Here is a 22725-nt window from a genome sequence, read left to right on the forward strand (position 1 = left end):
GCAGTAAGCGGCGCTGTTTCTCGCAGCCGCTCATAGATCCTCTTCACTGAAGAAATACATCACTATGGCGTCTAGGGAACATAACTCTTCGCGTTAATAGAAACTGTTTGTGATTACTATCGTATTATTTATTAAGAAGTTCAAACCGGTGAGTGGTAATGCAGGTGTTTATACAATTGGCTCGTTCAGTGCGACTATAATGATCAAAGACTTAACACTGAGCTCACATCTAAACAGTTTACACGAGCCTGATATTAATTGTGAACATCGTTATTAATCATCGGTGACTAAAACGTATTGAAATAATATGATTGCAATGAAAAGTTAAAAAAAAAAAAAATTAACCAGTACGTCACAGATGTTCAACGTGTGCCAAATCCTTTGTTTTTTAAGATTAACTGTTTTTTCCAAGGCATTGTTAGATGCCAGTGTGTCTTGTCCTAGCTATGCAAAGATTTTATTTCAAAAACAGTATCATAGCTATTAAACTATATCTCGTTATAATGTTAAATCTGTATTTAGCCTCAGAATGATCTCAAAGTAAAAAGAGGTGCTAAAGTCTTAAATTATTATAATCTTAATTCAAGTGATGAAGGTTTTTGAAAGTGACATTATTCAGTCTTGAGTACTACTGTAATGTTACCCTGCCTGCTTTAAATGTTTGAAAATGATTAACAGTTGAAAACATTATAATTTAAGAAAAGTAATCAAATGTATTCAGTTACATTACTTTAAGTAATTGAAATAGTTGCACTACTTATTACATTTTAAATAGGGTAACTTGTAATTTGTAACCTGTTACATTTCCAAAGTGGTCTGAATGCTGTGTGCGCTGATGTTTTCTGCAGGTCAGTATGAGCGCTGAAGCTGCGGACCGCGAGGCGGTGAGCGGCAGTCGACCATGCACCCCGCCGCAGGCCTCCTGGTTCGAGTTTCTGTTGGATCCATCGCTACTGGAGCAGCACCTGCGGGGCCTTCATCCAGGTATCTGTCTTGTGCCCCAGAGTCACCATCAAGTGCACCAAGCCATATCCTGATTTCTACTGTAGTTCGACTGACAGATGGATTGCCAAAACACAGTGTTAGAGCTCTTTCATGATAACTGTAAAATATTTCCGGGTCAGTTTATGAAATGGTGATGACACATAAACAAAATGTCAGGAAAACAAACAAATCCTGGACCACAAAGTAGTCATAAGGTTCAGTTTTTTGAAACTGAGATTTATACATCATCTGAAAGTTGAATAAACTGATGTATGGTTTGTTAGTATAGGACAACAGCGTTTGAAAATCTGGAATCTGAGGGTGCAAAAAAAAAAAAAGCAGAAAATCCCCTTTAAAGTTGTTTACATGAAGTTCTTAGCAATGCATATTACTAATCAAAAATTAAGTTTTGATATATTTACAGTAGCAAATTTACTAAATATCTTCATGGAACATGATCTTTACTTAATATCCTAATGATTTTTGGCATAAAGGAAAAATCTATAATTTTGACCCATACAATGTATTGTTGGCTATCGCTACAAATATACCCCAGCGACTTAAGACTGGTTTAGTACTCGAGGGTCACATATTGACTGAAGTAAATATAAGTATTTTTCTAAGGCTGAGGTTATGCCAGAGGACTGTCCTTGTAATAAGTGTGCTGTATATTATTTTAAATTTAGCTTGGTAACATGTCTTCATAATCTCTTGATGGATAAAATCTGAATGTGCTGATTCACTGGTACATGTGTCACATTACAGAAGTAAAATCGGCTGCAAATGCTTTTCCATGAGTTCTTAGTTTCCTGAGATAAGCTTCAGAATTAAGTTTTAAATGCTTTTTCACAGATCCGTCTCCCGTTCAGCTCATCGTTCAGTTTCTTGAGCAAGCCTCCAAACCGTCTGTGAATGAGCAGAACCAGGTTCAGCCGCCAGCGGACAACCGAAGGAACCGCACACTGAAGCTGATGGCACTCAAAGTTGCTGCACACCTGACATGGGATCTGAACCTGCTAGAGAAAGGGTGAGTGATGATAAAACATATTAATACTGAAATAAATACGGATTTTCTCTGTCACCTGAAATAAATGTATTATTAGCAACCACCCAGATTACCCAGACCTGCCAACCTGTATGCATTTTTGACCTCAAAGTACGTTGGTTTAAATAATCTCTGTGCGTTTATTTGTCTCCTCACTGGCTCTGTTTGTGTGTGCGCGTGAGTCTGTACGCTGAGATGAGGAAATGCCTCCCTGCTTAACCTGCATTTGAAAAAGCAACACACACCAAACCACTTTCCTTGTGATGAGAAGCATCTCTGCTGTCCAATAAAAGAACACAACATCAGTCGAGTGTTTGAAATAACTTCCTTTTGTGATCTGATGTGGCTTTTTATCACAGAATGACACTGAAATATATATTCAGTACTGTAAAAAAAGCCTATGTCACACAGATAAGCTAACCCATTTACACAGTCTAGTGTTTATATATTTCTTTTTTCAGTTACACAGGTGCATCTTAATAAATTAGAATGTTGTGGAAAAGTTAATTTATTTCAGTAATTCAACTCAAATTGTGAAACTTGTGTATTAAATAAATACAATGCATTACAATCACAATAATTGTGATGATTTTAGCTCACATTTAACCCCCCCCCCCCCCAAAAAAAAAAAAAACCCTGTGTCCCGTCTCGTAAACCTAGTGGTACTCAATTTTTTTCCAAAGGTTGGCAGGTCTGGATTACCACATTACAACACACAGCCTTTGCACAGGCAAACTCCACATACATTCTCTTATGAAAATGTAAAAACTGTGTTGGACAATTGGACATAATAAATAAAATGTGGATATTCAAGGAATTACATGATTACTGATTTCTTCTTTTTGTCTTTCTGTTTGATTGACAGTTTGACCATCCCTGTTCTTAATATGTTATTGAATGAGTTTCTGTGCGTCAGTCGTGTTCCTCCTGGAGTTAAGCATGTAGATCTGGATTTGTCAACCCTGCCGCCAACCACAGCCATGGCTGTGCTCATCTACAACAGATGGTCAGTGTGACAGTGCAACTGTGTCATAGTTTATGCCGGTTTAGTTAAACTTTGTAATTTCTGTGGCTGCGTCTCCTTTCAAACGTCCTCTGAAGATCGCATTTGCCGGCCACATACATCATTGAGGCTGTCTCACTTCAGAAAAGTTCCCATTACATTCTTAAGTTAAAAAGAAATGACAGTAGATGATGCCTCATGAGGATTACAGTCAATTTTATAATGATTGCTTCTCTGAAATGAGACCTCCTCAGTGCTGTATGTGGCCTACAAAGTCACAGCCTTTGAAATGAGAGAAGGTTTATGGAGGAAAAAAAATGAAACATAAACTCATCTCAACTTTGTTTCTAAAGCACTTTCAAAAACAACAATGGGCACTAAAGTGTTGTACATGAAAAAAAAAGAAAAGAAAAAACAAATACATATAACCCAAATACATAGAATTTAGACATTATTAAAAGCCATAGAAAATAAAAACTTAACATCCTCTGAAATGACAAGGAGATTTTTTTTAATGACAGCGGAAGCTCATTCTATAGTCTAGGAGCTGCCACGGAAAAAGCTTTCTCCTCTACATTTCAAGCACAATTGAGGTACCGTCAGACACAGTTGATCCTTGGAGCGAAGAGACCTCAAAGGTTGATGTAGACTAATCAAATCAGAAACATACTCTGGTGTCAAGCTATGGAGAGATTTAAAAACATAATACTTTATACTGGATTCTGTATCGAATCGGTAACCAATACAATGAAACCAATACAGGGGTTATGTGGTCTCTTTTTTTGGTACCAGTTAAAAGCCTAGCAGCTGAGTTCTGAACCAGCTGCTGGTGAGAGAGGGAGGCCTGACTAACACCCAGATACAAAGTGTTGCAATAATCCAAACGAGAAGACACAAAGGCATAAACAACCTTCTCCAAATCACTGAAAGAGAGGATAGACTTTAACTTAGCTATAGATCTAAGGTAAAAAAAAAACAAAAAACTATTTTTAACAACAGCATTTATTTGGCGATTGAATTTAAGCTCAGAGTCAAAAATAAAGCCAAGGCTTTTAACAAAGGAAAGTTTATTCCCAGGAAGCAGTAACAGATTGTCATTAGAAACCATACCACATCCTTTCTGGCCAAAAACAATAAACTCTGACTTGTCCTCATTCAATTGGAGAAAGTTGTTTGCCAACCAACTCTTCACATCAGCCAAACAGTTATACAAAGACTCAAGAGAAGATTGCTCTCCATATTTTATAGGGAAATAAATTTGAGAATCATCAGCATACAGATAGTAATTTATACCGTGCTTATCAAATATCTTTCCTAATGAAAGCAAATAAAGGGAAAACAAAACAGGTCCCAAAATCGAGCCCTGAGGAACCCTGATTTAAATCTATCGAAAATATTATTACTAACTAAAAAAACATTCAGTTGTACAAACACAAATCTTCTCTAATATCTTTGAAATAAAAGATAGTTTTGAAATAAGACGAAAATTATTCATATCTAAGGCATCAAGATTCACTTTCTTAAGAAGATAGATAAAAACAGTCACTGGCTTAGTTTCTGAAAGAGTTAACCATTTGAACTACTTGGTAGAAATGAATTTCTCACTCATTTAAACAGGGACTTGCTGCCACCTATTGGTGGTTTTAGATTCATGTTGAGTATCTTTTTTTTTTAAACATTTCATATTTCAATATTCATTAAAAACAACTATTAATCATTTATTATCATTATACAATGTTGAATCAAAATGTTTATTCCTTTTTTAACTCAATAATGACTTTAAATGATATTTTGGCTGAAAATTTCTCAGCCAAAACTGATGTGTGATTAATTTGCGATTAATTATATTGATTATTGGCACATCATATTATACCATGGGGCTGTTAAATGCTTGATTCTGTTCTAATGTGTGCAATTATTTTCCCGTAAATGCACAGAGTTCCATATCACTTTCCCAAATTATTTAAGCAGTTTCAAAGGCCCCTGTACATCCTACAATAACAAATAAACCAAAACCCGGAAAGATACTGATTAAGTCATCCAATAGCAATAACAATAGGATAAAAATGACAAATTCCATTTTTCCAACTAATTTACCTTTTATTATCAATGGAAAGCATGCTTTCTTCCATTCTTTCTCTCTGCATGCACACTTGCACACAGACAGATACACACACACACAGAAACCTGTTTACACTTTTTGATAAAATAGTTTGCAACTGAAAAGCCACATTTCATTTCTCAGTGGTGAGGTGATAGCTTCACTGCAGTTTGTCACAGTTTCGATATTAGTAAAACTGTTGAGAGCTGCACAAACTCATGTAATTCACACCCACTTAATCTCTTTCTTTCTCTTTCACTGCTTTCTCCAATAACTGCGTTAGTCTGAATGTGAATGGCTCAAGCCTCCATTAATAGCTCTTAAATTATGTTTTGGAATTAGCAATGGAGGCTTGGGAAGAGATGCATAAGAAATTAGTCCTACACACACGAGGGTACTCACAAGTCTCTGTGTTGTAACCATGGACACAAGCATAATAATTGACTCTATTGGTCTGTTGAACTATTAAAAAAAAACACACACACACACACCTGAGATGTAATTGCCTCTCTGCTGTACATCTTGACTATATCTATATCTATAATGCAAAATTGCTTTTGTCGATTTCTAATAAAAATTAAGTAGACAACAAAGAAATTCAATTTTTTTTTTTTACTGTTGCTTAAATTGTAGTGTTTGTCTTGCTGTGTTAACAATGTAATATGATCTTTGTCTCAATAGGGCCATTCGTACCATTGTGTTGAGCAGCTTTCCAGAGAAACAGACCAAACCTGGACCACATCAGCTGAATATGTAAGGAAGGAATAACAGGGGTGTCAGTTTTTTGTGTTGTGAGTTGTTGAAGTGCTAATAGTGTTTTGTGTTCTGTAGGATGAGTTTGGTGCAGCAGGAAAAAGAACTGACAGAGAACATACTGAGTGTGGTATGACTGAAATTAGTGCTTTTATATACTGATATCTGATTGCTCCAGCTTTGGGTTGTAAAACAATAATAAAACAAAAGGAGAGTTTCACACAATATTGCAATTAGTGGAACAGATTAACAGCAAAAGAAGCAGTGAGACATAATACAATGCCACAAAACTTCCCTGCTTCATGTTGATTACAGTTTGATTAAGTACAAAGGATTGATGTGCTTTATTGTTTCCTACATCAGTGTCTGATGTCACTCTTCAAAATGCAATTTTTGTTCTCTAAGAAAGCTCATAATAGCTCTGTCACTTGTTTAATGATGTGCTCCTCAGCTCAGAGAGCAGGCCACAGACTCTATCACTGTGTTAGAAGGAGCCCTGAACATTAAAAAAGACTTCTACATCCACACGCTTCGAAGCCTAGACCTGCTAGCTGCTGATCCCAGTACAGCCAATGGAGAGACTGAGTCCTCCACCGCAGGACTGCGCATCAGCGCCGATCACCTGCACTGTCAGGTGTGTCCTACAAGGAAATAAATCACACTATCTAACTGTGCTGGAATCCTCTTATTTGTCATGTGAAAATCTGTTCTGTTATTAAAGGAATAGTTCACTCAAAAATGAAAATTTGCTGAAATTTTACTCACCCTCAGGCCATTAAAGAAGTAGATGCGTTTGTTTCTTAATTCGAAAAAGAAATGGAGATATGTAGCATTCCATCACTTGCTTCACTTGCTTGAATGGGTGCCGTCAGAATGAGACTCCAAACAGCTGATACAAACAACACAATAATCCACAGAACTCCAGTCTATCAATTAATGTTTTGTGAAGCCAAAAGCTGTTCAATTTTTTTAAAGAAATAAATCATTAAGATGTTTTTAACTTTAAACTTTTGCCTCCAGCTAAAATCTATAATCCATAATTTTGCTTTCACCAGTGAAAAATCATCAGGAGAGGAATATGCACAGATCAAACAACATTTGCAAATTTAAAGAGAGACTTGTTCAGTGAGGCAACCGTTATTATGGACTCGCATTTTCATTAGAAGTGACAGTTTAAAGAATATATGAAGAGTCGTGTGGATTATTGTGATGTTTTATTGCTCCAAACCTGTTCCCATGAAGAAACAAACTCTTCTAAATCTTGGATGGCCTGAGGGTGAGGGTATTTCCAGGAAATTTTTATTTTTGAGTTAATTCCTCCTTTAAAAGTGAGCTATAATTAATATCTGGCAGGTGCATTACGATTTAGGAGGCATTTACTTTCAGCAAGGCTGTTCTGACCCTTCAGTGTACGAGAAAGCCAAGGAACACTTCAGAAAAGCACGAGAACTGCTCACAAAGGTGAGTCCTTATTAAATTAAAATAACACTTCACTAAAAAAAGTACATGTTGTCATTATATACTCACCTTCATGACCAATGCTGTATTGACCAATCAGCATCCAGGACTGTAGTAATCTTTTGAGATAATCCAACTGCGTTTTTCAGTCATGACATTGTTTTTGCCGCTGTGTCTGATGGCAGCTGGATTCCTCTGCATCTCTCTGTTGTGTGGATGAGCAGCGGTTGGCTGGATACTGGAGCGCCTGCAAAACCCTCACTGAAACCTCAGACCCTGGCGAGAGCCAGCACACCCCGTACGGCCAGATCAGCTGCTTCATGAGGAACCATGATTATGGGGTCAGCAACTCTCACTACCATTAAATAGTGCTCTACTTATTGATTAAAAAACCTTTACGATTGCAAGACAAAAATTAAAACAGCTCTCCTGAATTTTAGTTCGAGCCTTCCACACAAACTTTCCACAGATTTATAGTATATTGCATTTTTAGTAAGTCTCATGATGATTTACTAATTAAGTCTAAGTGAGCAGTTTTATCTGATGTATCAAGTCATGTGGTAATCATACTTTTTTATTCAATAAGAATGTCTTGGTCATTTTTTTCAGTGTATAGTGCTTTTCACAAAACACATAGTTTTAAAGCAGCTTTACAGAAATTCATAATGCTATAATACCTTTATATATTCTATTATTCTGCATCTGTTTTATGTATTTAATTAATCATCCTATTAATAATACCTGATAGTTCACATTTAGCAGTTTAGAGCTGAGCTATATGATAGTTTGGTTCCAATATAAATGATGTACCAGTTGAAATTTGCTGTATTGTATGTGGCACTTTATGTGAGTGTACTGTACACTATGTATGTGGGAAAAAATTACATATACATACAGTAGATGTGAATTGAAGTTAGTAATTTGTTAAAATCAAAATTTGATGTTGAATAATGGAGAAAAAAATCTTAGGACATTTGTCTCAAACTCAATTCCTGGAGGGCCAGATCTCTGCACAGTCATTCTCTGTGAGGTTTATTAAACCAACCTGCTGGTTTGGTCTGGTCAGAGGAGAACTGGCTCCCTGACTGAGCCTGGTTTCTCCCAAGGTTTTTTCTCCTTTCTGTCACCGATGGAGATTTGGTGAATTCAATGATGAACTGGCTTTAACTGAAAATTGAGTGTTTACTATTGTCCTTTTTTTTGACACACTATTTTCTTATTTGATACTGTAAAGCTGCTTTGACAATCTATATTGTTAAAAGCGCTATATAAATAAAGGTGACATGACCTGAGTAGAAGACTGAATAGATGCAGACACTGATCGTAGAGATGCCCCTTGCACAGGGCTCTACTCTTATTTTTGTGCTCCTAACTTAAACAAAAAAAAAATAAAATTAGGAGCACAGTCAAAAATTTTGTAGCACGTTCTAATCAATAATCCAACATTAGATCAAAAATTAGCCTTCCCATTACGAGGTAATATTTGACTCCTACAGTGGAATTTAATTTTTACCTTTGTAATGGTATTTTTCTAACTTTATTAAAAGAATGTTATATTTTATGTCAAATTTTGAATAATGAGTAGAATAATAAGAAGTTACTAATTAAATTAAATCAGTATTAAAATTAATTTGTACAGAGGTGGCACAGAAAAACATAAAAGTGGTCTGTAGGTGTATTTTCAGACATTTAATGAGGATCAGAGGTGGCATGAGTGCAATTAAAACCATAAATTCATGTTAAAGATTAATGTTTAAAAAAAAAATTATATAGAAATATTAAGTGATTTAAAGAACTGAAAAGATTAAAGACTAAAACTGCCAGCAGGTGGCGGCAAGTCACTGATTTTATCACTGAATCATTCATTCAGTTGATTCATTCGAACGGCTGATTCATTCAGGAATGAAGCAAGTGACAGTATTTATGAATAGTTAATCATGAATCACTGACTCACTAGATTCGTTTAAAAATGCAGTTCATTCATAAAGAGATACCGCTGTGTTTGAATGGAGATGTGCAGCGGCTGAGCTGTGACTTTGTTTCAAACTATTTTCGACGACGAAATATGAGATAGATCAGAATTATTTGTTTTGTTTTGTAATTGTAATTCGTTAGTTATTTAATTTTTGTTTATTGTATTATTGTATTTTGTATTTATTAAATTTATTAAATACTTTATAAATCATTAAAAGCTGTCACTCATCTTAGCTCATCGCGATCTCACATTTATAATCAACAAAGCTCTCTACACTGCACAATGAATCTTTTATTTACACCGTCTACACTTTGGTTATGAAAGGATTCATAAGATATGTCTGTGATACATTGCTCAATGCTGCAAAAACACGTAGAAACCTTTGTAGCTACCCTCAGCGATCACAATCACAAATATGATGAAGATCTGGTCAGTCGCACTGGTGCTCCTAAATATTTTTTCATAGTTGCACATAGTAGTTTTGAAATGGTCGCACTGCATCAAAGAGCAACATCAAGCCAGGACAGAGCTGGATCTGCTGGATATGTATCCTAAGGATAGGAAGAAATGCAAAATGCTCGATCATACCCTAGATCATGGTAAATAATTTAGAGCAGACTTTTAGTATATGAGATGTTTTCAGTTCCATACAGAATATCAGTGAGGTATGAATTAAGTAGGTGTATGCTGGACTAATAAAAATAGGCCTTTAGTTTATGCATAAACTGAGAGTGTGTCTTTTGGAGTGAGTCCAACACAGTGACTGGTCTGTAGTTAAGGTGCCAAAGAATCAAACATAGCTGCCTGTAGTTTTCAAGTAATCCTGCAGAATTTGGTTAGACTTTTCAGTATTAAGGTCTTGAATGCATAAATGTGCTTTTTAGCATCAGAAACAGAGAGCATGTCTTAATGTAGCAACACTTATGAGGTGGAACAAGTCTTCTAATAACATTGGAAATATGATTGTCAAAGAACAGATTTCTATCAGACATAAGGTTCTTAACTGTGGAAGTCTGTGTTACAGTAAATCCATCAAAAACATTGTTTTATTGTCTTATGTTTAGAGGTTTTCATGCTAACTGATACACTCCTTTATTCAGCCAGAAGTAGGAAGTTACTGGCTATCCAGTCTTTGATATTACCAATGCACCTGCTAACTTGGAGAATTGAGGTAGTGCTGGAGAAGTATAAAGCTGAGTATCTTCTGCATAAGTGTAAACTCATGCCATGGTTCCTGACATCCTCTCCCAAGGGAAGCATATTCAAAGAGAATAGCAGAGGACCTAATACTGAACCCTGTGGTACTCCGTACCCCATCCCACAATTAACACAGACAAACTGGTAGCATTTGGATGGGAAACTCTTCACAGAAAACGGTTCTGCAGAAATTAACAGTTGGTTAGGGCAACACTACTACTAGACATAAATGGGAGATTTGAGATTGTTATACAATTAACCACTTCTCATGGGACTAGCTGGAGCTTTTTGATAAGGGTTTGATAACCCTTTTTGTTTTTGGTGTATGTTTGACCTCTTCAACATAGAGCATATTTCATACTCCACCCTGGCAGCACTTTCTGTCATAGCATACTGTTAATAAGAAATATTATACTGCTTATAAGAAACATTTATGGCTGGTAAAAGCTTGACATGATTGTGCAGTTGGTGGAATGTGAATTTGTATAACAGTAACCGTTACTGTCTCTGTTTTCTGTCTTCATGTTTTAGGCATTGATCGAGGCCTTCATCAGAGACAACGTCACACTCAGTCTACCCCACAGCTTCAGACATTCAATTCAGCTAGAGCTGTTGCACAAGCTTCAACAAGGGTGAGATGCTGTTTAGATGCTCAGTGGATGTTTGTATGTTTATTTAGGGTGTAAATCTTGCACCATCTATATCCACACAAATGTTCAGAGACTCATTCCTCACGGAAGCCCTAAGAGGTGATGGATTATTATTTTTCTTTCTTATTTTCGATTGATCACTGCATAAGTTGTTTTCTTGTGAACATAGCTTAATTTTTATTGTGACCTCAGTGAAAGCCTAGCAAGCAAAGGGCAACCATGCAGATCAAAGCATTTGACAGGACAGTATAAAAGATCTGTGCACTCTTGCCGTCATCCCTTTTCCCCTTTTTAAGCCAGAAATGAAATACAGACATTTCCCCTACACCCTTCTTTAATGGTTCAAAATAAGTAGATACAAACCTGTTTTCCTTCTACAAAATCCTTACAGAATTAATGTAACCATACACTGTTTGTGTGTCTGTGTGTTTTAAATGACAGGGACAGGGCTCTGGAGGAAGTTTGTCATAAACTATGTGTGTGTAACGCAGTGAGAGATGCACTGGAGGGTGGGGTCCTCGGTGTGTCCTTCCATCAGCTGCTCATCAAACCCAGCAAAAACACCATCAGTTTTCTGCTGGAGGTATAAAACCTTCTGCATCACTGAATCATATAAATTACACACTCTGTTCCTTTATTAAACTGATCTAGTTCACATGGTTTTCTGATTAAATAAAATGCTGTCTGTTGCTCTCTCCAGGTGTGCACAAGATCCCTGGATAAGGAGCACAGGTCTGAAACAAGCAAGAGGAAAATGGCCATTTTCATCAAGTGAGCACCCTTACATTTTTTAAAAAAACTTTTCACCTTGCCAGACTGTCTTTTTCTTTGCTTTCACCTGTTTTTTTTTCACATGGTATTTCACACGCTTTTCAAGGGTAGATTTGTTTGAAGTGACTTTCACATGGGGGAGGGGAAATGCTGCAGCAGTCTGCATAAACAGGAACAATTTTTTATATCATGTATCATCATTGGATTTTAGATTAAAGAAAAAGTTTGGGTTCCGTAAGACTTAATGTTTTTAAGGAAGTTTCTAATGCTTATCAAGCCTGCATTAATTTGATCAAAAATACAGAAATAATGGTAATGTTGTGAAGTATTGTTGATAATAATGTTGTTGAGAAATTGTTTTCCATATATATATTTTTTCTTTTTGAAAGAAATGAATACTTTTATTCAGCGAAGATATGTTAAATTGATAAAATTTGATAAAGATTTCTATTTTGAATAAGTGCTGTTCTTTTTAAAATTTTATTCAAAGAATCTTGAATAAAGTATCACAGGTTCCAAAAATATATATGAAACAGCACAACTGTTTCTAACATTGAAAATAAATCAACATATTGATCATGGGGTAGGTGAAATGTTGCAGCAGATTAATTTAATAGGAACATTAATATATGCATTAATAGGAACTTCTTTTTTTTCTTTTTGTTTACTTAAATCATATAATTGGATTTTAGATTATGTATAATTTAAATAAATATATATATTAGGTCCTGTAACTGTTTACCATTTTCTTGTGTTTGCTATTGTATTTTATTTTAAAGAGCAGGTCAGATGGTATTTTAAAGTGTCCCAATATTGTATTGGAGTCCCCTACATCAGGTTTAAATGCATCTAAGGTCAGAAAACATTGTAATTTTCTCAGAATATACATTTAATATTAGAGTCATTTGCCAATGATTAGGAAATGATTAGTTTCAAGCAAGTTCGGAGCAAGCCCCTCCCTTCCTCAAGCCTACTCTGCTCTGATTGGTCAGCTGGCCAAACCTGTTGTGATTGGCACAGAGATGAGTCCTTGAGCCAGTTAGCCAGCGCTACCATTGACAAAGCACCTTTACATAAAACAATAATATAATCAATCCGTTCTTATAATGACATAAAATACAAAAACACTTATGCAAGCGAATCGTGCCCCCAGCTACAGTTTAGCTGCTAAACTGTGAACACTAGGTGGATACGTTAGCCGAGTGCTAACGTGACTAACTGATTAAACAAAACAGTTTGTAAACCAAAATATGTCTACTGTAATGTTTGAAGAATGAAAGACAAAAGACGCTCTGTCTTAACTTTTAATCAGAACGCAGAACAGTTGTATCACAGGAGCACCAGCCGAAATCACTCATCTCTCCCGCATTAACCCTGTAACTGGCAGTGCAGCACAATAAACAGCAGTTTCACAATTATTATAAAGTCTGTGTGCTACACTACATTCTTTATTATTAAACAAAGTAATTAGAACAACGTCAGTCTACCATAATCGACATATTCTTAGGTTCACTGCGAATTTTTAGAACTACTTCAGTAATACAGTAATATCGTGCTTTACCTGGAAACCTAAAGGCGGGGATTATGCAAATGTGTACCCAGTGACGTACAAGCAAACAGGCAAAAGAGTCGAAATTATAATGACTCGTTACTGCGATTCAGAACCGACTCTCTCTTTTGAGAGACAATATCTTTATTTATCATGCACTTTTTTGATTAACAACTTTGCAGATTGTTTTCATTTAAGGATAGCTACGTTATAAACTGCAAAAGAGAGATTTTTCAAAAACCCATCTGACCTGCTCTTTAAATTGTATCATTGTTTAAAATTACTATACTACAAAGATTCCATGATGTATAGCTGTTAATTTGTTTTCTTGTTTTCATTGTAGGACAGTTTGTAACAGGTTGGAAGATGTTTCTCTGGCCTTCATGGTCTCATCTCATAAACTCTTCATGGAACTTCTTCAAGATGAGGAGAAGAAGATCCTGATGGAGCAGATGAGGAAGAGCTCAGCCACAGTCAACCTCAGTGCCAAACCACTGCCCTCATTCTACGATATACCAGGTACATCCCGGGGGCAGACGTTTAATCATGACCATATGAATTATATGAATATTTCGTCATCTGGAGAACTGTTCTTGCTGTTGGTTGAAGTGCTGTTTGTGTTTTGTTCTCACCAGCGTCTGCCAGTGTGAATATCAGTCAGCTTGAACAGCAGCTCATTTTGTCACTGGATCCTCGACACATCCGACAAATCCTCATTGAGCTGCATGGGATGGCCGAACGACCCTTCTGGAGGGTTAATAGCAAGGTCAGGAAAGACCATCAGAGGTCACATTATGATTTTAATAACATTATGCCTCATTTTAAAGGTGCTTTAAGCAATTTTTGAAAAACGCTTTTGTCCGCAGTGTCAGACCAAGTCCCAAAACTCACTTGTAGCTAGGAATGCATGATATTATCGGACTGATATTGTAATCGGCCGATAATGGCTTTAAATGTAAATATCGGCATTGACCCGATATGAAAAATTATGCCGATATGTCTTGCCAAAAAGAGGAATACCTTAACTCACATGTGCTAAGGGTGTGCTAGCGATTAGATCACGTCAGCAGTGTGGCTAATTCTTAAAGCAAAGTTTTATCTGGATGATGATTAGATTTACTCTTTTGGATCACTACATTTAAACTGAGAAAGCACGTACAGTTCGGTGAATGGTAGAGTCAACAGCATGTGCAGCGGCAGCCTCCCCCGGGTCCTAACTCCCATTCGGTAAGGAGTTTTAATCTGTAGGGGGCGCTGTTGGCCTACTTCTAATTAAATTAAAAGTAAACTAGACTACACAAATAACATTTAGACTGTGTTTCTGATTAAATAAAGCAGTAATAAAATAAAATAATGAGTATGTTTTGAATTTTTACAACTCTTTTGCTTTAGATTAGGGCTGGGCCGAATACCATTTTTTGAGCTTCGAAGCTACGGTAGTGATCAACACCGAATATTCAAAGCTTCGGAGGGAGGGGGCTAAACACAAATTCCTGACAGTAAACTGCTGCTGCATTCTATTTATGACCTACTGACACAAATTTCAGATGATTTTCAAATGTCACTTTGTCGCGTCCAGTGTAGACAGACTTTAGCTGTTGTGCCGCGGCGCAACACGACAACTGTCGCATCTGGTGTAGACACGGTGTAATAAAGGCAGGAATCTCTGTGTGTCTGTCTGTCCGTTTGCATTTTTATTATGTCGAGAACCGTTCATCCAGTCGACTTCATGCATGGCAAGTGTGTTGCTGTGGACCCAAGGTGTCGCATTTTGGTGGATTATGGACACGCGACACGTTATAATTAATAAAGTTTTAATAAACTACAGAACAGCGCGAACCGAAAGCGGTGTGCATCATGCAGGCAGGGCTTATATGTTCTGGGAATGGACACTGCTCTAGTGATACAAAACACACAGGTCTGTTAAGAGCAATAAATATAGACAAATTATTATTAGGCTGGGCTACTGTACCTTTTTTGCAAGTATTTTCCAAGCAAATTAAGCGCACGTTTTTATCATGTTTAAAATTACTGATGAACATGGCAGATAAAAGCAGCTAATTTTTCTTCTTTTTTTTTTTCTTTATACAATATACTATAGGCGTACTGCTTACAGAAAATAGGTGATTTTTCAAACTTGATGTGCTGGTTTGATTTCAGGGGCAGCTGTGGCCTAATGGTTAGAGATTTGGACTTGTAACCCGAAGGTCGCAGGTTCGAGTCTCGGTGCTGGCAGGAGTTGTAGGTGGAGGGAGTGAATGAACAGTGCTCTCTTCCACCCTCAATACCCATGGCTGAAGTGCCCTTGAGCAAGGCACTGAACCCCTAGTTGCTCCCCGGGCGCTGGATATATAGCTGCCCACTGCTCCGGGTGTGTGTTCACAGTGTGTTCACTTCTCACTGCTGTGTGTGTGCACTTGGATGGGTTAAATGCAGAGCACCAATTCCGAGTATGGTTTACCATACTTGGCAAATGTCACGACTTTCACTTTCACTTTCTGTTGTGGTAGGCCAGTTTCAAATCGCATATTTGGCACACTGTCTTTCTTGTCCTCACTCAATTTAAAGTGCTCCCACACAGCTGAGGTCCTCTGCATGTCTGTCTTCTTTACCAGATGAAATGAATCATGATGTTCATGACGTTCACTCATGGGTGATTCATATTCAAGCAAATGAGAACCGTTTCGCGGGGGATGCCAGAATTAAAAAAAAAAAAAGAATATTCAAATTTCAGAATTGAAAATCGAATGCCAACCCACTGAAGGAATATTTGAATAATCAAATATTCTGGTCCAGCCCTACTTTAGACCATCAACAAATGTTAAATCTTAAAATAAAGTCTTTCTGGGAAAAAAATGCAGTGATGGATCTATAGTTTATATATACTTATTTTCAGAGCTTCAATGTACTGTCAAAAAACCTTCATTATTATTTATTTAATTCTAACTTGTCAGTTCTCAAAAATAAGAAAGGATAGTTGTTGACATTGTGATTTGCAACTTCTTTTTTATTCTTGCAACTGTATTTTTTCCTGTAGTGGGAGGTTCCTGTTGACTATGTAAACGTCATACTAGCAATAAAAGACAACCTGACACGAGACCTGGTGTACATCCTTATGGCCAAGGGTCTGCACTGCATCAGTATAAAGGTGTGTATCTGAGCAAGACTCACTTCCACATGATTCAGTATGCGTATATTAACACCAGAAAGACGGCTTTTTGGAAAGAAAGCTGCTAAAGGGACAAAAGCAATGTTCATGTTGATTGCACTATTTTAGTGATGTGCCTGGAACACAGTCATCTAGATCAATAAACAGCTTTACCTACACCTTTGCGTTACTTTAGTTATCTAATCATTTAGTTATCTAATCATTTAGTTATCTAATCATAAGTAAAGTAATTGTGCACATGCACATTTTTCAAAGATCTGTAAGAATATGTGCTTACATGCCCACTGAAGATGCATCCTACTACAGAAACCCAAATGTGTTAAACTGCTTTCACTTAATCCCTTAAACTGTGGAAATGCTTTCTGCAAAAGCCCTGAAATGCATAAAATTGCTTGTTGTATTCCTCAGCTGTAGGTTGCTTTGAAAAGAAGCGTCTGTCAAGTGAATAAATGTAAATGTACCACTTTTGCAAATTCTCTGCACCAAAAAAGCTCCAGTATTTTTAAAAATTTAAATTTTTCATCCTTATATTCATTTTCTGATAAACAGAAGTGAAAGGGGCGTTACCTGTTAAAGAAATGCATCGCACTGTATCCAAGACTTCCTTTACAACATGTAATGTGTTTTTCTGAGATTAATTCCAAAAGAAACCAGCGATTTCTCATTTCAAATAAGTACTTTTATAATTTGCATTCTTGTGGTTCCTGGTGCCACATTTTTGTAATTCACTTAAAAAACGGAGGCAGTTCATTTTAATTTAGCTGCGATTAATTTCTGGGAAATATTTATTTTATGTTAGTCTGTTTTTACAAAGCGGCACATGATAAAAGTTTTGATTTTGTCATTCAGCTTTTTTTTTGGTCTCTTTGGCTGCTGCAGGATTTTGCACACGCTCGTCAGCTGTTCACAGCGTGCCTGGAGCTGGTGACAGAGTTTTCTCCTAAGCTGCGTCAGGTCATGCTCAACGAGCTGCTGTTGATGGAGGTCAGAGGTCACGAGGCAGGTGCTGCCGAAGGCAACATGGAGAGACCTCCACCTGACCTGGTCAGCAGGGTCCGCGGATATCTGGAGATGAGGATACATGGTATTAAGTCAGCTGTTAATACAGGAGGTCTGATGGTTTTTAGCTTAAAATGAACTGGAGCAAGGTCTTTCACACTCACTTCTGGCAATTTAATTACATTGTACAAAGAAATAAATGAATCTGACCTTGGATCAAATATCTACACAGTTGTTGTTAGACTTAGACCATTAAGATTAAGGTATTTTCTATTATAATAACAATAAATTATGCATAATTGAATACAAGTAACCCTAAACCCTAACTATATAGTAAGTACATGTAGTTAATTAATATTACTCAGTACTTAAATGTATAATTACACTGTAACAAGGACACCTTAAAATAAAGTGTACCTTATTTTGTAATTAAATTACATAATTTAATTACATGTAACTAGTTACTTCGCAACACTGCTCAGGATGTGATGAAATCGTGCAGGAAAAGTTAATGGGTTGCATTTATTCTTTGATAAATTAAGCACTTTTGAGTTTATGCGCTTATTCTTGATAAAACCAGATGAAGTGGAATTGATATTTTAGTGTAGGATGCTATAATTCGTTACTATGTTCTCCACGGCCACAGATCTCCCTCTGCGTCAGATCGTCGGGGAGGAGTGTGTCGTGTTCATGCTCAACTGGAGGGAGAACGAGTATCTGACGCTGCAGGTGCCACAGTCTCTGGTCAACAGCAACCCGTATATAAAGGTATCTGCACTCTCCCCACAAACACGCCTGTGCTTCATTGCAGTGAATAGTGTGAAAATCTTAAGGGTCTTAAAAATAGGTTTCTTTTTCTTAATGCAAAATATATATTTTTTTTATAATTTACACATTTTCTTAATTTTTGACTCTGAAATGTTGAAGAGAGAATCTCGATGCGATGGAGAATCGATTATTTCCAACACCCTCCAGATCAGCTCTTCTTGTGTGCTGTTGTTCATGCAGCTAGGGCAGCTGATAGCGTCCACCTGTAAGGAGCTGCCAGGACCCAAAGAGAGCAGACGCACGGCGAAGGAGCTCTGGGAGGTGGTGGTGCAGATCTGCAGTGTTTCCAGCCAGCACAAACGCTCCAGTGACGGTCGAGTGAGCCTTCTCAAACAGAGAGAGTCCTCGATGGGCATCCTGCCGCGGTGAGACACAGGGACCGCTTCATTGAACATACAACTCTAAAACCTGCCTTAGATGACTTCAACATTTTTAAAAAACTTTTAAAACTTTCTGGTCTGCTTTCTTAAGCCAACTTCAAAGTTTGTCATGATGAACTTTTTTTTTTTTTGATCTACTTCTCCATGTTATGTTAACACATTGTTATATTTTCTTTTGTTTGTGCTTTAGGAGCAAATTCATGACTTTTATGAAAAAACTACGGGTAAGTAAAAAAATAAAAGTACAAAGCATTATGTAAAAGTCTATGGCATCATACAGAGAGCTTCCAGTATTAATCTGCAATATGATTTTGGGTTGCAGGAGCCGCTGGTTTTGACAACGCTCATCTCTTTGTTTGTGCGGCTGCACAATATTGTACGGGTATGTGCTATCAGTGTAGAGGAAACACATTTTCTAGATTGTAGGTGTTTTGGTTTACTGTAAAATTACTTAAAATAAACTAGTCAAGTATGTGAACAATAACAATAGAATAGATATTAAATTGGGAAAATCTTGTTTCTGTGGATTGATTCCAGGTCATTATTCATATGATTTTTTTTTTATTTCTCAGGATGATATAGTGAATGAAGTGACAGCTGAGCATATCTCCATATGGCCTTCATCTCTTGCCAAGTACGTCACAAATACCATTAGATGAAGAAATGCTCCTATGTTAAAATCTGTGTAAATGATGGTGTAATCTTGGTTTCATATGTTCTGATGATGTTGATGATGATGGTGATGATGATGGTATTGATGCAGTTTACAGTCGGTGGATGTTGAAGCCGTGGTGGTCACGTTGAAGGAATTGGTGAACTATGCTCTCAGCCTCAACCCCAACAATCAGTCGTGGCTCTGCACGCAGGCCGACATTTACTTTGGTAAGTTGAAGCTGTGTATTTATCTATTGTATATTGTACAGATGCTGGTCATATAATTAGAATATCATCAAAAGTTGATTTATTTCACTAATTCCATTCAAAAAGTGAAACTTGTATATTATATTCATTCATTACACACAGACTGATATATTTCAAATGTTTATTTCTTTTAATTTTGATGATTATAACTGACAACTAAGGAAAATCCCAAATTCAGTATCTCAGTAAATTAGAATATTGTGAAAAGGTTCAATATTGAAGACACCTGGTGCCACATTCTAATCAGCTAATTAACTCAAAATTATATGATTATATGACCAGCACCTGTATATATCACTCATACTGCAGAGGTCCAACACTGAGCTTTTTTTTCAGGAACATGATTTGTGTAACACTTTTAACAATAAACATTGTTTCGCAGCAGCTTTACAGAGTTTTATGACGTTAATGCTAAATTGTCTATAATAATAGTAATATTATATATCCCTTTATGAGTGCGTGTGTGTGTATGTATGTGGTTATTTTTGTTGTAGTTGTAAGCTAGGCTAATTAATTTTTGATGTGATATGGAGGCCTAATTACCATTTGGTGATGTGTACCCTGCCGCAAGCGGTTCAACTTAAAATTCAATTAAAATTCATGATATAATACTTAAATGTACTCAAAGTCTGATGTAACTAAAACATACAAAAGTATCAAATATTCGCAATATTTTGTTTTCATAAAAAAGTAACTACTATAGAAAATAAACTTTAATTCCTGAATAAATGTTTTAACATTTATACAATTAAAAACTCTTGGCCCAAGTCTGTTAGATGCACGATATTTCATAGAGATGAGTTCATAGAGATGCATTGTTTGGTAATCTTTTTAAATAAAGCCCTTTTTTTTCAAGTAAAATATTTTTAAAATAGTTTTTAATGGTTAAATTTCAGTTTTAAATAGGCCCAAATGCTAAAAGAATGCCCTATTTACAGTACTTGCAAAATTTGCCGTAACAGGTGAAAAACAAACTTCATTCACAGCACCACAGTTTGTTTTTACGTACTAAACTCATCTTTACTTTTCTCTTATTTTTTCTTCCTTTGTTCTTTCAGTGACCAACCAGTATTCTGCAGCGATGCACTATTACCTGCAGGCAGGGACCGTGTGCTCCGATTACTTCACTAAACCGGTTCCTCCTGACGTCTACACCGACCAGGTTCTGGAAATCTGCAGAACAACCTTATGAACAAATCAAGAAAATGCTTTTATTTCTACTTTTGGCTTGTTAGTAAAGTGTCCTGTAGAGATCATGTGACGCTGGGATACTATCAGGACTGACACGCGCTGAATGTTTCTGCAGGTCCTGAAGAGAATGATCAAGTGTTGCTCGCTGTTGAACTGTCACACTCAGGTAACAAACCGATTCATGAGTCTCATCCCAGAGGAGTGCACTGCGTCATTCGTGATGTTATTGTGTGCACTCTGCAGGTGGCTGTTCTCTGCCAGTTTCTGAGGGAAGTCGACTACATGACTGCATTCAAAGCTCTACAAGAGCAAAACAGGTGAACTCGCAATGCATGCTGCATCAATACCTGCTTTACAAAGTCAGAAATGATCTCTTATGGGGGTTTTTCTCCATTCCATCAGTCATGACTCTATGGATTCGTTCTATGATTACATCTGGGATGTGACGATACTGGAATATCTGACATGTATCCTTTTTAAAGAAGACCCAATCTCAGACCAGCACGAGTCCGCTGTTATCAGTCTTGAGCTCTACTTTTGCAAATGTATTAATAAAAAGATTTGAATAAGCCTTTATTCAGCACATCTGATGTTCTCCATCCATTGTTTTACCATAACTTTTGCCTTTAGACATTCATCATAAACGAGGAGAGAGTGACAAAAGACAAGTTGCGGTAAGCTGAACCATTTATCTGTTGATTCAAGAATCAGTTACGCTACATTGAGTGTCTCAAGACATTTATTGCAGATACTGCAGAAATGCAATCTAACAATATGTACCAATATTTAATTTCAGTGCAGTTTCAAAGCAAGATTTGTACAAAAGTTGCTTAATTTTCAGATGGAACTATTAGCCATCACAAATGAAACTAAATTAGCTCAGTACATAGATGTGAAGCTAATGACGGTTAATCTCTTTGAACACAGATCAAGGCCATCGGACAGACAGAGTTAAACTCCAGTAATCCAGAGGAAGTCCTGCAGCTTGCAGCGCAAAAAAGGAAGAAGAAATTCCTACAGGCCTTGGCTAAACTCTACTTTTAATTTCATTCCAAAAGAGTGTTTTTTTTTTTTTTACTTATTTTCAAATAAATATGCCTATGCTAATTTATGTTGTGTCCTATTTTTAAAAAATACAAAGGTATACATATGTATACATACAAATGCACAATTTAATGCCTTTGGTAAAGTTGAAATGAGCAAACGTAAACTTCTTACATTCTATATACAAATGAACACAATGCTGTATAATAAAGAACATTGGGCTGACAGGAAATTTTATATTTTCATGAATCACATTTTAGGAAGTCATCATTTGAACTCCAGAAAAAAATAAAAATAGAAAATAGAAAATGTACAAAAATACTACACTAGCAATACTGAGGCCTGCTCTTATTTTTTGCACTATATTTATAAGAGAAATATAATAATCACAGGGAATCCTATAAGTTGCCTATTCAGAAAATAAAACAGTGCTGTTTCTTGAAGTCTATTTTGTTACTTAAATAGCAGTTTAAGCCCTGTGCACACAGTACATATTACATTTAATGACCTGAGCTCGAGATAAAGTCTAGAACTAGAGTGACAGTAAAAATCACAGTACACTGGTCCTGCTGATTGAACACTAGTGTTAGCTGGGTTTCTCAGCGCTGCTGGGTGGTGTTGGTGGGAACAAGGGCTCCAGGCTTTTTAACTGCTTCTCCTGAGCCTCTTTCTGTAAATGAGAACATGACATCGATTAAAAAACGGTT

At 36.6% G+C, this 22725-nt stretch overlaps 2 protein-coding genes across 4 annotated transcripts in view; one reads left to right on the forward strand and one right to left on the reverse strand.

The window, feature by feature from the left end:
* LOC109112120 (integrator complex subunit 8-like) lies at positions 1–22081 on the forward strand. Of its 2 annotated transcripts, none has more exons than XM_042744887.1 (28): positions 1–148; positions 849–984; positions 1837–2011; positions 2895–3035; positions 5815–5886; positions 5965–6016; positions 6338–6520; positions 7240–7347; positions 7530–7685; positions 11048–11148; positions 11608–11749; positions 11867–11937; positions 13830–14005; positions 14122–14252; positions 16524–16634; positions 17535–17739; positions 18301–18422; positions 18663–18847; positions 19053–19086; positions 19185–19244; positions 19435–19496; positions 19626–19744; positions 20842–20945; positions 21090–21140; positions 21218–21291; positions 21377–21441; positions 21605–21648; positions 21902–22081. In XM_042744887.1, the coding sequence occupies exons 2-28, from the start codon at positions 855–857 to the stop codon at positions 22016–22018; spliced, it is 2991 nt and encodes a 996-aa protein (XP_042600821.1). In that variant the 5' UTR covers positions 1–148; positions 849–854; the 3' UTR covers positions 22019–22081. The 2 variants fall into 2 exon arrangements, with proteins under 2 accessions (XP_042600821.1, XP_042600822.1); XM_042744888.1 differs by having other exon boundaries at positions 7569–7685.
* The window catches only part of LOC109111406 (G1/S-specific cyclin-E2-like), a 16371-nt gene continuing 15341 nt past the window's right edge, over positions 21696–22725 (reverse strand). For both annotated transcript variants that reach the window (XM_042744890.1, XM_042744889.1), the window contains one exon: positions 21696–22688. In XM_042744890.1, the coding sequence (XP_042600824.1) occupies positions 22605–22688 (84 nt within the window). In that variant the 3' untranslated portion in view covers positions 21696–22604. The remainder of the gene's footprint in view (positions 22689–22725) is intronic.

Source organism: Cyprinus carpio, chromosome B19 (assembly GCF_018340385.1).
Source record: "Cyprinus carpio isolate SPL01 chromosome B19, ASM1834038v1, whole genome shotgun sequence".
In the NCBI taxonomy this organism is placed as follows: Eukaryota; Metazoa; Chordata; class Actinopteri; order Cypriniformes; family Cyprinidae; genus Cyprinus; species Cyprinus carpio.